This window comes from Betta splendens, chromosome 8, assembly GCF_900634795.4.
Source record: "Betta splendens chromosome 8, fBetSpl5.4, whole genome shotgun sequence".
Classification (NCBI taxonomy): Eukaryota; Metazoa; Chordata; class Actinopteri; order Anabantiformes; family Osphronemidae; genus Betta; species Betta splendens.
Genome location: NC_040888.2, coordinates 8434866 through 8451927, shown reverse-complemented (window position 1 = coordinate 8451927; position 17062 = coordinate 8434866). Strand labels below are relative to the sequence as shown.

General features: G+C 51.5%; 1 protein-coding gene across 16 annotated transcripts in view; it reads right to left on the bottom strand.

Moving 5' to 3' along the window:
* srcin1a (SRC kinase signaling inhibitor 1a) overlaps positions 1–17062 on the bottom strand; it is a 63926-nt gene that overhangs the window by 32482 nt on the left and 14382 nt on the right. For 2 of the 16 annotated variants that reach the window (XM_055510917.1, XM_055510920.1), the window contains exon 1: positions 10975–11540. The exons of 13 other annotated variants lie outside the window; for them this stretch is intronic. In XM_055510917.1, coding sequence (XP_055366892.1) covers positions 10975–10999 — 25 coding nt within the window. In that variant the 5' untranslated portion in view covers positions 11000–11540. Of the gene's footprint in view, positions 1–3159; positions 3465–10974; positions 11541–17062 lie in introns of those variants that run through there. One more of the 16 variants, XM_055510914.1, reaches the window with a different exon arrangement.

Here is a 17062-nt window from a genome sequence, read left to right as displayed (position 1 = left end):
TGTTTTTTTTATTTTATTGTAATTGCTATTTTCATTCAGTCTTTAATTCCTCACCTTCTCCCGTTGTGAGTCACCGCGCTCCACCGCCTTCAGCGGGTTATTTATATGCGTTGGGAAATTTAAGCCATGACAGGACGGGAGGCCTTCGCCAACCCACCCACAGCCGCTATCAACACATATACATAATAATAATAATCCACACCACATACTGTACAGTGCCGCACCTGGAGACGGTGTCACCGGCTGAACTGGGCCGGCGTCGCGGTGAGAATAGGCTCTGCTCATCACATGCATAAACACGGTACGGAGGAGCAGGAAAAGGGGATTTGGGTGCTTTGAAGGGTGTGGAATGAAGCACTGCTGCCCTGTATATTACTAGTCAGAGGAGGTGATGGGTGCAAGAAGTGCTTCAAGTCCACCGGAGTGATGAGAAACCAGCACCCGGCACGTGTGACCTTCGGAAGACGAATTGAAATTCATAGGTACTTCAAACATTTCCACCCTTTTCTTGTCAGACACAGGAAGAGGTTGATTCAACATAAACAGCCGAAACATGCAGTCGCTGCAGCAGCTCTCGCCTCTTCAACACGCGCCGCTTGAGCTGCGAGATGAATGGAGGCAGAGCGGGCTGTTAGGCGTCGGAGAAATTACGTGGGATCGGAGAATTTAAAAAAAAGAAATGCGATGATTTGAACGTCGCGTCATCTGCGCCAGTCGCTCGAGCAGAACTCTCTGTCCAGAACATCGTGTCGAGACGACTCTGAAGTGCGTTTTCACCTCAGAGCAGTTCATTTTAATGAGCAATAAATTCTGTGTCATTAAAACAGGCAGCGTTTTTAATCGAAAAGAAACTTTGAGCAAAAGTCATGATTTCTATGCAATGCTGATACTAATACTGTTTAATTTTATACTTTACTCTGATATGTGATCCAATGCCATTCATTTTAATCCACATACATTTCAACACCGTGTCTCTCTGCAGATGCTGTAGTTTACTGCGGGCGTGGCGGTTTCTCCTCGTGGGACGGCACCTGTGGCCGCGGCGAGGAATGATGGAGGAGAAAACAAATGGGTGAAGCGAGGAGGCGGGTGCAAACAGTGCGCGGCGAGTCTATTAGGAGCACAGGCCACAGGAAGTCAACCAGTCAGCGAGTCCATGCAATCCAATGGGAACAGTTCAAACCAATAACTAGAGCGAGAGCAGGCATGAGGAAATACGGCCTCCGATAAAACTTCCAATCAGCCTCTTAAACGGTGCAAGTCACAACTCGACAACCAACCAGGGGGAAATGTATTAAACCCTAAAGCGACAGCTGTGGGCCACGTTACCTGCTCTATGACCTCACGGACGTATACACAGACTTTTGGGATGTTTGGAGATCATCCGACGTCCAGCAGGACTGTGTTTTACTGCTGGAGCTCGCTATGAAGACACAGTGCTGTATAACCCTGCAGGCATGGGCACTCCGCTTCTTTCTCTCCATTAAGGTAATCTCTAAAAGCTCCGAGGCGCGGCTGTGCCAGGAGAGGGGAGTTAAAAGGGGTGAAATTGACGGCCGGGTGGTGAGAGCAAGCCATCAGATGAAGGTCAGCCTGCGAGTCCGCGATGCTGGTCGTAATAACAGGCCGAGGCAATCACGAGGCTCCGGGCTGAGGGAGACCTGACAACTGTCACACAGCTGTTGCTCCACCGGCTGATGGAAACGTCCTCCTGATCATTAAGGCGCCCACGATGACAGGTCTTCTCACCTGTTGCCCTCCCCCTGTCTGTCCCCCGCCCCAAGCCGCGTTTCCCGAGGCGACGCTGGTGAATGCTTATAAAGATGACCCGGTTAAATTGCAAAGTGCAGCGCGGCCTCACCGAAGCAATAACGCACAAACGGCCCTCAGACGACGAGTCCGCGGCTCCGCAGAGAGATCTCTGGGGCTGGAAACAATGAATATGTTTTTTTTGTTAATCAGCAGGAAAAACGTGAGAGCAAGCTAGCAGGTGGTGCTAAAGCTGCAGAAGATAGAGAAAGGAGCAGAACGGAGAGGACGCCTCTTTGTTTGACTTGTCACTGGGGTAAAAGGTGGCCGTCATGTTGTGCAGCTGCAGGTGAGGGAGCCTCTTAATTACAGCCGCTCGTCGTCGGTCCAGGTTAATAAGCGTGGGCGTGGCCGTGCCGATATCCCGACCACGCCCACTTCCGCTCCGCTGCTCTCCCCGTTAGGGAGAAACGCGCCGCTCTTCAGAAATGACAGAGCGATAGATGGACAGCGTGGAGCACGTGTGCCTGCACGCGGAGCCACTTCAAAGAGAGGCACATCCTCTGACACCAGGGCCTGAACCTCTGATCTCCACAGGGTGCAACAGTGAGCCACGAGTCGCTTGTCACCAGTGGAAAATGCAGCCCATAATACAGAACACAATACAGATTACATGATATGAAACATAACGATGCATAAAACACCAAACCCTCAAATGAATGAATTTCAGTCATTAAAAAACTAGTTTATTATTATTATTATTATTATTATTATTATTATTATTATTATTATTATTATTATTATTATTATTATTATTATTATTATTATTATTATTATTGGACCCTGTCACATTATTCATCACCATCAGAAAAGCCTCTTCCTGGCCGGTCCTGACTCCAGGTTTAGATTGCTGGTGCTGCTTCTGTATTACTGTGACTGGGTGGATCCCTGCTGGGAAAAATCAAGGCACCTCTACGCCAGCATTTCCCCGTCTGCAGTCTCACTGTAACAAACTGGACCTCCGTTATGCAGAGCAAAAATGAAACAAGACTAAGACCACACCTGGTTGGATGCGATGCTACTGTATGTTAGCTCACCTCACACTCAGCTGCTTTACATCTACCAGCACCTCAAACCGGACCTGTTGCCTGTTAATCTGCAACATATTTGCAGTATAGCACGGAGAGAGACGGGAATAATGCAGCAACAAAGCAAGACAAACAAACGCATCGCTGTCAGAGAGGCACTACTTCAATATGAGACAAAGGCCCAGTGTGCTTTCAAGCTAATCTCAATAGATTCAGCAGAGCAGCATGAAGCAGCGCACTGCTGAGCCGGTGAGCCCGGCGATGAAAGCCGGAGCAAAACAAAGCATGAAAGACTGATTTTGGAGATGGGGAACTGCCTCACCTGTGGTAGCATCCAAACGGCTTTGCTGGCCCTCACAAAGGCAAACGCTCATAAAACAGCGGACCAGGAGCTATTTATAAGAGCAATAATTGCTAGAGATGAGCAAACACGCTCGGCGACAGGACGATCGGAGGCAAAGCGAGGAGGGGAGAAGCTTCCGGAGCTTGTTTGCCATGCAAACAGGCAGACCTGAGGCGGGTGGGTGAAAACGGCCAATCAGGAGGCGCCTCGGAGCACACCTGGACCGGAACCGCACGGTGAGCACTGCAGCCTGGAAGGAGGCGCGGGCGTCGTCCAGAACGAAGAGGACGAGGACGAGGCACCAACTCTCTGGGGTCCAATGGGTCATTCGCTGCCCCCCCCGGCACCCCCCCAGCGGCTCCGCGGGATTAGCAAGCAGCCCGACGCGCACACGTCCACGCAGACACGCGTGACGCATAATGTGCTGCAAAGCACCCAGAGACTCGAACGTGACTGACAGGTTGGAATCTGGTGGAGCAGCTTAAGAAGCGGAGAAAATCGGAGGACGTAAACAGGAGATTTAAGAAGGCTCGACTCCTCCATCGGAGCCGATAGGCGCGGCGTTTGCATATTCATGAGGCGACGAGGGTTATTATCAAGGAGGGGGCAGAAGAAAAGGACATAGAAATCATCTCACCAACACGCTTCTGTTTTGTGTCCCTGTCGGAAATAGTTTGTAACATGAAATGGGAGCTTTGCTGCTTTTACAGGGCAGCTCTGCCTGTGTGTTGGCCGCAGGTCCGGGCCTCCGCCTGGTTCTCCCTTCCACAGCATCCCGTTGGTTCCACGCGGTAGCAGCCTGTTCGCAGGCTGCTGTCAAAACAAGCAGCATTAACGAGAGCTGTCAGAGCAGGACGCTCCGACACGTCCGTGTGCCTTCAACAACCAACCGCACAAGGTCAATGGAATTCCCTGGGTGACCAGCAAAACTTTGTAGATGTATAATAATAGGTTTTAATGCGTGAGAAATGTCAAAACTTGAAAAATGGAGAGGAGTGAAGTGGGAGGAAACATAGTAGCTGGGTCGTTAATTCAAATAAATAATGAAAGGCTGTTAAAAAGGAACGGTTTTAGACATCATAGACAGATCAGAAGGTTGTGAGCTCGAGATTTTCTAGTGATCGTGTAACGATGTGCCCAGTAATCAGCAAGCGGCCTCTGCTGTGGCAGCAGAGTTACGGTAAATGGGCTTTTTCTTTTCTAGCGAGCTCTGACACGTTTGTTTCCTCCACTCTCCGCCCCCCCCCCCCCCCCCCCCCCCCCCCCCCCCGAAGGAGCACATCTGTTGTCAGATTAGCCGTTCTGCGGCCGAGGGTTATCCATCAAAGTGGTCCAATTGTCCTAGATGCTGGGATCCATTCATCGCCTGCGTGTGCAGATTAAACGATTTAGCAGAATATGTGCAGGGACGATGGAGAGGCGCTAAATGGCACAGAAGAACACAGCCCTAGTTGATCTGCTGACATCAAATCTATGCACTAGCCCTGACTAGACTAATGGGCGTGCACACAGTGTCAGCAGGGGTTGGGCAGGTGAGCAGCTGCAAAGCATGGGTGAGGCTGGCAAAGGTCAATAAAGAGCACAAAGTGGTGATAAGCCCTGTGTGTGTGTACACTAGCCTGCGTTTGCTGCTGCCTGGAGGGGGAGACCTACAGCAGATCCTCCACCGCATCATTAAAATCACATGAACTCATTTTCACTTTGAATGGAATAATCCTGACAGCTTAATTGCGACGCCCTGTGCCAGAACTTTTCTTTAATTAAAAAGAGCTCCGAGAAACGGAGGGGGGGGGGGGGGGGGTAAAAAAAGGAAAAGGAATAAAAGGAATCAATCAAAACAGCCAGTCATTAGCCGGGATGGAAATGACAGCGGCTGTCGCTGCGCACCGGTCGCCATGGCAACGCGTCAGCGCCGCCACAAAGCCGCTGGTAAGTGGCCCCGGCCGCCCACGGCCGTCGACCCCCCCCCATCGAGCGTGCAGTTACCGGCGACACAAGCGATGGCGGTGACAGACACGAGGAGGCTGTGATCGGGTCGGCGTGAGTCGGATCCGTCACGGCGTCAGAACGCGCAGGCAAAGAGCGGAACCGGAGGGTGTGAGGTGCTGCAGGTGGTGGCTGCTCGCGCAGAAAAAGGCCGGAAGGGGCCGTTAGGAGAGTCCAGGTTAAACTACGCTCTTTCATCACGTCATGTTCTCAAATCACTTTCTTCGGTTTTAGCACTAAGTCCTGATGTAAGAGCGCAGTTACATCAGAAAATAGACATTTTGAAGCGGCGCCACAAAGACGCTGCTGCGGAAAACCGTGACACAAATCGGAGATAAAGTCCCGTCTGGAGCCTCGCCGCGGCTTCTGCGGCTGCGGCGCCCGCTGTGATCCCCGCGAGGGTGAGGATGAGCGGCACACAGCAGTCCCTAGTGGGGTGTCAGAGCAACTGCTTGCTTCGCCAGTGCCCGGTGGGTTTTTTTTGCAGCGCGGGGCCGTGGGGTCGCGCCACGAAGCCCGCTTAAAGAGAGGCCAATGAAGGGGATGTTTACAGCTGATTAATGTGAGGCTTTAATGCACAAACAGCAACTGAGCACCTCACGTGACGAAGCATTGAAATTAAAGTGAGTGGGAAAAATTGTTTTTTTTTTTTCAACTAAACAGCAAAAGTCAAGCGTTTCAAGTGCTTTAATGCAGAGATGCCTGATAGCACTCTGCATGATAAATAGCATCTTTGGTGCTGCAGCTCCTCTTCCTTTTATTTGGATTCACTCAGAGCATTGTGCTGGGACAATGAGGAACTGCGTTTCTTTATTCTGCATCGTTATTCCTCGCTCTGCTCGTGCCGCTGTGCAGCCTTGACCCCGGCACGCGACAAGAAAGACGTTCTCTTCTCTTCTGCCTTTTCACTGATCACGGGTTCATCGGGTTTTATAATATCCCTCTCAAGGGAGCGCGGCGTCGTCGTCGTTCTGTCTTTCGGAGGGGCGCCCCCGTCGTCCCCCGCGGACGGACGGGCCGTGGGGCGGGGCACGCGCGCAGGTGGACGCGTGGGCCTCGGCGCTGACGTATGCGGTAGGTGAGCGGCCCCGAAGGGAAGGAGGGGGAGATGACGAGCGAGACGTTAACAAGCTGTCAGTGCCAACACAACACAGCGCCCACTGCAACAACAGAAACAACAAAGACAACACCCCCTCCCTCCCATCCCGACTAGCCTGGCGTTAGAAACAACCGAGCGGGCGCGCGCACGGTTCCGCCCACGGAGGAGCGACACGAACCGCAGGTCAGACTCGGACCAGCGGAATGGAAAATAATTATCGCAGCGAGGCTTCATTTGAATGGCAGGTTTAGAGGGTTAGGGAAGTTTTATCGCATTCTGCTCGTCTGAGTTCATTCCCACACGGCGTGACACAGCACAGGCAGGATTACCAGACGATGCAAACACATCAGAACGCTTTTTAAAAAGAAAAAAACAAACAAACTGCAGTAATAGATCGATCAAACTGAAAAGAGACGCGTTCTAATATATCCATGGGGGAACGTGTTTTGTTTCGACCTTTAGTGAGGTTGTCAACGAATGAGCCAAACATTTAACAGTGGCTTTGCCTTTTTCTGGGTTAATTTACGTCTACAGGAGTCAAACGATAAAGATTCAAACATCAAGAAAGGTTTGATCAAAGAGCACCTTTGAATTCATAACTAATAAATATATCGCTTTAGTCTCTGGAGTCTCTCCGACAATGCTGCTAAGTATATTTTTAGTCACACGCTGGAGTGTGATGAGATCAATGCCGTAGCTGCAGGGCTGCGGTGGAGCCTCGCGAACATTTACAATTCCTTGATGCTCGGAGGACCTGGTAACATTTAAAATGGCATTTACGGCGAGACCTGGGAGCGATCTGATTGGCTGGCGTCTTAACGCCAAGCCCCATTCTGCCAATCACAGCCACCGCAGCGCGTGTCAATCTGAAGACGCACACTGGGTTCTTATCGCTTTAACAAACTGAGAATGCGGCTCGGTTTCATACAAACAGAGACATCAAGACTAATGTCTGATTTGGTGATCGCTCCCGCTTCATTCTCGCCACCTATGCAGCTCAATGAACTCGGAATCCGACGACTGTTAAGTGCTCTGCCTCGCGGCCCCCGGAGCACTTGGCCCAGCAACCCGTGGCGAATCCAATAGCACTAGGACTGACTCACAACCAGCTGACAGACAGGGAGGGATGGAGATTGACAGATACAGTGAGTGAGAGACAAAGGCAGCTGGAGATGGGGAAAGTGGGAAGCTGAGTATAGAGATGAATATGGGCGATGCAAACTGATCCATACAGTCACTGTAATAGTGTAAGGTGTTGGAACCCAGGTGACAAAGGGAAGTAGAGCAAAGAGAAGTGGGTCAGGAGGTGGTCGTTACATGAGGGGAAAAGAGGTGAAAACAAAAGTGAAAGAAACTGTAGAAAAAACGGGGCTAAGGGCCAGATGAGTGATGGGGGAGGAAGCGGCGGCGAGAGGAGGAAGATGGGGTGCGCGAGGTGTCCTCCACTTCCATTTGTCACCCGGAGACTCATTAGTGTTTGTGAGTGGGTGTCTAGTTATAAATAGGTTGCGGAGCGCGTGTTTGACAGGAGGAAGTCTCGGATTTGACAGCAGGACATTAATCTCACCAGAAGACGCCCGGCATAAGCAAAGAGGGAGGAACACACGGGTCTCCCGAAAACACGAGCGCGCCCCGCGCGCGGGTCCGCCGCGGCTCCACGTGCGCCACCACACGGCGCCACTGGGTTTAGATCAAGCGGCTTCTGTCAACTACTCAACGACGATAACTTCCCTCCATTTTGTCTGTGCTGCCCCTGCTTCCTGTTGGCAGACTGCCCCCCCCCCCCCCCCCCGGAGTTCTGAGCGTGGAGCTTTTCATGCCTCGCTGGAGAATTTGGAGACATTTCCCAGTTCTCTTGATGTACAACTTTTTTTTTTTTAGGTTCACCCTGTTCCTATGTATGTGTCGTTATTAGAGCCCCTGAACGCACCGTTTCCACTGCCTTTGAGGAAGAAGAGCGCCTCCTCGTTTCATCAGCTTCTGTCTGGTTATATTCTGACCTGATGATTGTGTCTCCTCCCTGGACAATTAGAGCTGATTCATACAAATGCAGCATCACCCCCCCCCCCCCTCTCTGTAAGCGTCCTGCGAGTGACCCACCGCTAATGCCAGCGAGGCGCTTTCTCCCCGCCGCACCGTGGATCCGTGGATGATCCGGACATAAAGCCGCCGCTGAGCGCGGGGAATGAATTAAGGAGGCTCAGAGCCAAATCTCAATCGCGACCGGAAGCCGCTGGCAAAAAGCGAAGCCAAAGCTGCTTTGAAGCGACCGATCATTACTAACGACTGGGTTAACGATCCGGTCCGCCGGCTCCTCTCCAGGAGTATCTGACCAGCGGTGAGTGATGAACCCCACACAGGCGCCGGAAAAGGCACGTGACGGGGACGAAAGTGCAACTGTTATTGTAACAAATGAACGTTTTCACCGTAGCAAAGGGGAAAATACTGACATCATGAAAGTGAGCGGCGGCGAAGAGCTTTACGACCCGCGTCTGGTTTCACGGAGCTTCGTAATGAGCTCGCTGTTTAGTGCGCACCTTAACCAGTTATGTTGCACAGTTTAGGGAACAGCGCGTAAAAATCAGACGCGCGACTCATTATCGGAGTAAATATAAGGAATACAAAGTAGCATCAACTGACAGGCGTCTGCGAACAAACCCCTGGAGGGAAATCAAAGTCTGCTGACTGACAGCCAGTCGTGGAACCTAATCTGTTTTTTATTCATTCTCGCTGATGTTTGCGAAGATTTAATAATGGAATATTACGAGCAGCTTTTTCCTCCCGTCACGTGTCATAGATGGTTGACAAAAAGGAAGATCTGTTGGTGTCGCGTCAGTGGCCTCTTCATCATCCACCTCCTCATCATCACAACCAATTTCACCCTCTCATCTCGCGCCTCTTCCCCGCGCATCGTTTGTTGAACTGGACTCTTGCTTGTTATCGCCCAGAATACGAGAATATAAGCTCTGTGGAGGGAATTAGCTCCTATTTGCCCTGTGCACCGAGAGAATCTGTCGAAGTAGTTCAAGTTGGATGCTCGTTAATTAACTCCAGTCAATTAACTCCACAAGAGAGACTGATGAGGCGTTCGGGCCATGAAACCATTGACATGTTGACAGTTTCAACATGCACAACTCATCCCTGCTCACTGGTCTGATGCTGAATGTTGGCTACTCTACGTCAGCTATTTGAAGTGAGACCAACTTTGCAGATGCTTCACATGTTGCATTTTAAATGGACAGAGGCCATATTTTATTTTTCCCAAGGCTGTAGGTACAGGAAGCAGTCACAATCATGACGACTGCATCACCATCTATCACCAGGGATCGTCGGCTGGGTGGACGCCTCGCCTGCAGCTCCCACTGAGTCACATAGCTCCATTGATGCTGACTTAAAAGACAATAGGGAAGTAGTGAAGTAAAGCAAAGCAAGCATCCATTGTCACACACACCTACATGCTGCCTATGATCCGTCATAGCAGTAGCATGCGTGCATCTACTCAGGAGACGCTGTACGAAATCCAAGCCTGAACAGAAATGTCAGCTCATGACGCTTGATCTCTTCCTATTCTCTCGCAGCCTTGATTCCTTTAAACTCATAATAAGAAGGCAACAGGATGTAGGTGTGTTCAGAGGAGGCGGAGGAGGATTGTCACTTCTTCAGGAAGTCTAATCTCTGAGTGTGTTAGTCTGAACCCAGCATCCCTCTGGTGTAACCTTCAAGGAGACTGAACTATGGGTATAATGAATAAATGATGGTTTCAACTCTGGCGGGTTCACTTGACCAATTACCACGAGGGCGGGGGGCGATTCTTCTCTGGAAGCAACAGGGACACACAAAACGCACGAGGAGCCCAATTAGCAAATCAAGGGTCGCTGCACAGGGACGGAGCACCTGACGCATGCGGCACAAACACACAGGTTTAAATTAGTGATTCAGAAGGTAAAGACGAGGAGGGGAGGAGAGGCTTTGGCCTCTATTGACTCAGAACCCCCGGGGGGGGGCTAATGAGAACTCACACACACACACACACACACACACACACACACACACACACACACACACACACACACACACACACACACACACACACACACACGCATTACTGTCACGCCGCTGTGGCGGAATGTGAAGCGATGCAGGCAATGAAGCCTATTTGTGGGTAGTGTCCTTTTAGGTGATTCATTAGAATGGTGTAATTGTGAGTAATAACCAGTCTTGCTGGAAGTTCACTCACATTACACAAAGCCAATCAGCTTCGAGAGCAAAAGCATCACAATCAGTGGCAGCAGAAGCGGCAACAACACGAATCAGCCAAACTAACACCGACTGGCTACAAATGATTTAAAACGTCTCACAGGGTGCACGGGAAGTTGTGACAGAGTTTGTGAAGGCGCTTGTCGTGACTGAGTCCTGGAGGAGCCGCCGAGCGTTTGAACGCGCAGGAGGCAGGAAGCAGCGCCAAAGCAGACGTACGTGACTGCAATGACAACAGCCGCGATCACACAAACGTCCTGCCACACACACACACACACACACACACACACACACACACACACACACACACACACACACACACACACACACACACACACACACACATCTATGAGCCAACGCGCCGACGAGAAAGGACGCAAGAGGCTAAAATGAATCACGAAACGGGACCAGGACACATACAGGGAGGAGAGGGGAGCGCTCCAAGTGCCCACCTGAGGGGTTCCCAGCATCCTCCATTCGCGCTGCTTCCAGCCCTCACTCCCCCACGCCGCTCTCTTCTAGGTCAATCCACCCCTCCGCCCATCTCCTCACTCACGCCTAGTCGCAGCCGCCTCACTGGGACACTGGCTTTGGCAGAATAGAATCAAAGTGGGAAGGCAGGGAGGGACAAAAGGATTGTGGGGGAGGCGGGAGAGAGGAGGGGGAGGATGGGGAGGAGGAGGATGGGGAGGAAGGACGGAAGGAAGCGAACCAGCGACGAAGAAAGGAAGAAGTAAGGCTGCCAGTTCTGAACATAGTTTTTTCTCTGTCTGTCTGATTGTGTGTCCCTGGCTGTCTGTTGTGCTCGTTCCCCCTTCTCTCTCTCTCTCTCTCTCGCTCCCATTTCCTTTATCATATACATCTGAGTGATTGTGCTAATCTCTCTCTCTAGGAGAGAATGTGGCTTCGCTGTGGCCTCAAAACTCCTCACTGGCCACTAAATGTGGACCTCTGTACACAGCTTGTATGCTGGAGGTCATGGACTTGTGTGTGTGTGTGTGTGTGTGTGTGTGTGTGTGTGTGTGTGTGTGTGTGTGTGTGTGTGTGTGTGTGTGTGTGTGCGCGTGTGTGTGTGTGTGAGACACTGTCTTGTCAGCCAGCCAGAGAGGCAGATTACTGACGCTCCACTGGCACGTCCCACTTCATCCTTCTCTCCTGTCACCCCAGCAACACCTCCGCTCCCTGCCTACTTCCCCTGTCCTCCCCTAGTCGCCCCCTCAGAGCCCCCCACCCCACCCTCCATCTGCCTCCACCATCCTCTCCCTTCCTTCTCCTGACGTAACCTGATAAAGATGCTTCAAATAATCATTTCCATCCATCTCCAGCATCTAACTCCAAGATGCCCACAGGACGATTCTTAATCTCTGCATCTGGATCTGCCCTAATAGAAGGAGCCCCATCAAAGTGCTGTACACACACACACACACACACACACACACACACACACACACACACACACACACACACACACACACACACACACACACACACACACGGCCCCCTGGGTGCTCAGATAAAGACAGCCAATCACAGGCTGGGGAAGCATGAGGAGCAGGGTGGTAATTAACACCAGTGGGCCTGGGCTGAGGTCCATGCTAACACTCCATCAGCAAATCACGCTGCTAAACAAGCATGGTTCAAATTTAAAACGGATGCTGTCCCTGCTCCTCTGAAGTGGGGACAATGTGTCGCTGTGTTCAATTCAGGGTTGATAGAAAGCAGGGAGAGGTCAAGAGGTCAAGGTCCCTCCGCTGCTACTTAATCCGTTTACATAATCTTAAGCCGTTTACATGTTGATTCAGAAACCTGTGCTCAGCTGCAGACCAGACACTGTCTACTGTACATGTGTGACACCCACAGAGACCCCCCCCCACGCCGCGCTGGCTGCACCTGCTGAGGGTAACAACGGCCACACGGAGCTCGAACACGGGGCTCCCGGGCCGAGTTCCCACCCGCAGACGAGCACCCGCCCTTTAAACTATCGACTCGGCCCGTGTGTGTGTGTGTGTGTGTGTGTGTGTGTGTAGGTGCGTCTGCCCTTAATGCTGCTAATGCCTCGCAAGGACAAGTAAACAACAAGTAAACAAAGCAGCGTTCCCCTCCTGTAAAGACACAAGCCTCTACCCACCAAGCAATTTAGCACCTACAAACACATACAGATGAGATATTAATGGATCACTGTGTCCTCTTTGACCTTTTAATTATTCTGATTTGTGTACGGAGCAAGTGTGCCGTAATTTCATTAGCATCTCCGCAGGTTTACTCAATGTTCCAGTGAAGAGGGAGCCGCGGCTCTGTTCCGCGTGCGCCTAATGATCCGTCCCGGGCGCGTGCGGACCCGCGTTGGTTGGTTCATTCGTTCGTTCGTTCGCCGTTGTGGTAAATCATCTGAGATTTATTAGCTCAGTTACCAGCAGTCAAAGCCTCTGACGCGCAATTATGCTCTATCAGCAAATAAATGATTTGGCCATTACAGGCTATAATTGGTTATGGAACAAAGGGTACAATATCTTGTCCGTCTCTTTGCAGCTGTTAAACACCGAGGACCCCCCCCCCCCCCCCCCCCACACACACACACACACACACATAGGGGGGGGGACCCTCTCCTCTGAATGCTCCTTGGAGAGGACCGCGACCGCTTCCTTCCTTCCTTTATCTTTCGAGTGAGGCATCTGGAAAACAGGCCCCCGTCTCCTCCTCTCTGCGTCGCTTTCAATCATCTCCGCGCTTGTTCAGCCTCCTGCCCCTCGCCGCCTTCCTCCGCACTCTCGTCCCCCGCGCTCCCCCTCTTTACGCCTGCCGCGTCTCGACCGTCTCTAACCGCGGCTTCTTTTATCGCAGCCCCGCGACGTTCCATTTCCATCTCCGTCCATTTGTCGACGTCCACGCCGTCTTCTACTTCCTCTCTGCCTCTCAGCAGAGGATGCTGGGACATCTGCGTTGCCCCCCCCCCCGCAGATCCAATATGGACAACAATGAATGCTTAATAGCAGACCTGAGGCTGACTTCACTTATGGCCTCTATAGTTGGTAACATAGAGTGTGAACGTGCAACAGGAGGCAGTGAAAGCAGCTGGAGAGAGTGTGTGGAGGACGGACGGAGCCGGTATCTGAGCGCCAAAGGGCGGCAGAGGCAGAACAGCCCATCTCCTCATACCCCGGCTCAGCCACGCAGGACAACTTCCTACTGCGGGGCCAGGCGACGCGCTGATAAGAGGACGGCTGAAGAAAAGGGGCCGATAAGAAATTGGTCTTGGAAAAACGCAGACGCTGACAAAATGGGAGAAGGGCCTGACACGAGCGCGGGGCGAGCGAGAGCTTCGAGAGGCGGGAGAGAGAGGACGGATGGATTTGTTGAGTAAATGGCTGTGAGCTAATCATGACGCTAACAGTAATGGATAGGCAGGGCCGTCCAGATTGCCTCATTTAAAGACACTTGAGTATCATTTAGGTAATCTCTCTGACGCACTCACAATAAATTTGACTCATGGAGCGGCTGGTGTGTTCAGGGACGCGCGGCGAGGACACGGCGCGATCCGACAGCGGACCAAAATCACAAAACAACACCATGTTTTCCCTTTGTGGCGCTTTATTGCCTGAAATTGTGGTCGGAGCCGACCTCGGGGCGGCACAGTGTGAGCGGTGTGGAAATACTGTAGCTCCATCCATCTCTGGCTGAGCTGACACGGTGTGAAGGAAGTGCAGAGAATCAGAAAGAACGCGAAAGAAGTATTTCCTGAGTTTTGCCTTCCTTTGATCCACAGCTGGAGGCGGAACACAAGAATGAACAGCGGTGACCCCGAACAACCTGAACACACACACACACACACACACACACACACACACACACACACACACACACACACACACACACACACACTGCTGCATACAGGCCGTTTCTTATTTATCTGTTTATCCCCATTCATCACTGACAGCATCAGGGTTTTGGATGTAGTCGCCTCCAATCACGGCCTCCCAGAGGACTCCTAACGTCTTATTCTCAACCCAAATCCAACATCATTGAGGTGCAGTAACTCAGCTTTATGCGACCAGGGCTCCCCCCAGAGCCGGGCTGCAGCGCCCGGTGACAAACAGCCCGGCTCTGAGGGGCTCGGGGGCCGGACCGACACATCCACATTCGCGCGTCCTACTGTATGTGTGTCAGTCAGCGTTCGTCAGTGTGTGGGTGAGATTCTCCGTCAGTGCGGCGCCGGCGCTGCTGCGTAGCATTAACATTAGATGTGATCAGTCCGCCAGGAATGCAAAGCAGACAGCAGAGCCATGTAGGGATGTTAGCTCTTTAAAGTGCAGCAGTGTAAGACAATGAGTGAATCACAGCGCTGTCTGTTTGTAGTGTTTTCACAGAGGGAAGGTCCCATCAGCCGTTTTCATTATTAAGGGCTGCTGTGACGGCACAAAGATGCAAACGGGAGGAGGGGGTGCGAAGGAGTGAGAGGAAACCCAGGCTTCTGTAAGCAAACAGCAGATCGTTTATTACCACCCTAGGAATCGGCGAGCGATGGATGCAGTCTGTTTGCTTCAGCGTCACATGTACAGAAACTGTGAGGAGCTTTCATGTCATGCACCACAACAGGACTGTCACCGCCAGTTTTCATCACCACCTTTCGCTCGCTATATAGAAAACGTATTCTAGTAGGAGGAGGGGGGGGGGGGGGGTAAACGAGCAGCTGATTATGCAGCAGGATCCCACTAAGTAACTGTGAAAAACAAACTCTTAAACTAAAGGGTTTGTTCTGCAAATGGTCTTTTAAAAATGCTAATTTCACAGGGATGGAGGACAAATTATTAATACGCGGTTGTGGAGCTATAAAATGAAATCACAGCCATTCCCTTGATGTTATTCTTTGGACCTAAACCAGAGGACACATATGCCGCACGAGGAACTTCACTGTGTGTGTGAAAACAACGCTCCCGAAGCATCGGCTTCCAAACGCAGACAGGGCTTTAATTCAGTCGCGCTGCTGTGCTACGTTAGCATTTCTGTGAAGCCGCCCTCTCAAGGTCTATCCATCAAAACTCCTTCTCTTATCACTGCCCAGCTTTATGATGAGGATCCCCCCCCCCCAAATCCTAGAAGAGAGGACGACCAGACTCAAATTAGCCATATTACTCCATATTAGCCATAAATTCTGCAGCAAATCCCAAAGATGCATTCAAGTAAATTAATTATGAAGACTTTTGTTGCACAAAGGACTACAAAACACTCGCATCCGAATTAGCATCAATGAGGTTTGGAGAGGGGAAAATGGGGCGCAGCGTTGTGTGACGTCCTAAGCAGCTTTTAACGACTGCTATAGACAGTGCGCGCGCGCTCCTGGCGCGGCCGGCGAATTAGCATTCAGCGCCGCAGCCGCGGGAAGTCAGTGAGGTCTGAAGGAGATCCAACGCGAGTGGGCCGCTTTTCCCGAGCAGGGGCCGGACGGGACCGAGAGACGCATCGATCGCCCATTGGCCGCACGGCGCTGCGCCCGCGCGCTCCGTCACCGTCGGCGGCGCGTGCCTGTCACTCCTCCCTTTGAGCTGTTAATTTGTGGAACTTTGGATCTTAGCATTCCGTCCCGCGCTCGTGCAGCCGTCACATCCAGGAAAGGGCCACTACATCAAACCGCTGCCATGGCGACATAAATTTCAGCTGCTCAGGAAGTAGAGGGAGAAAAGCGGAGCACGACTCCGCACTAATGTGTTTCTGCATGAATGTGTGCGCACCCGCGCACGAGCACCGCTGCGCTGTCAGAAGACTCATCAACCTTTACTATAATGTCACACTTAACGCATTCATCATTGCACCAACCTACACCCTGATATTGATGCGATCCATTGTGGAATGATTATTTCCAGAGTGGAAAATAACAAGGGCTTCTTATTGAAGGAGCTTTACGCCTTCAGCGAGCAGCCTTTTAACGGCTCCATTCAACGTTATCGCTGCGGATCCAGGCGCCCTTGAAAGCAAAACACAACTTTCCGCCGAACAAGACAATGAGAGGAGGATTTTAGGTTTGCGTCCGTGTAGACGCTCACTTGGACGATCTGCGAGCAGTGAGAGACGCCGTGTCGCTAATGACTCCGCTAATTGGCCGTTTTAATTGGCTGCGGAGAAGAACATCTGTATCAAACGGCAAGTTTAGAAAAAATCTGCAGTAATGAGCTGCTGTATCTGACGATGCCGTCTGTGAAATGCCACCGATGGAGCGAAGCAAAGAAGAATACAAAGGCTCCAACCTAAACCACCGCAGCTGCGTTTGTGTTCATATGAAAGCGTGGGCTCGCCCAGTCCTGTGCACGCGGGCAGATCTGTGTGTTTTATGGCTGTTATTGGAATCTTCAAGGTCCCCGGCCTTCGGCGGGCCCGTTATTGAATTTAATTTGGGCTGCTCATTTCTCTTCTGGCTGCGGCCACCGACCATCACACCCACAGCGATGCGCTGACAAAGCATGAGTCACTTTCACTAACACATCCTGGCTCTTGAGGAACAAGCTGTAATAAGCTGCGACAACAAAGCAGTTATTGTTAAAAAAAACC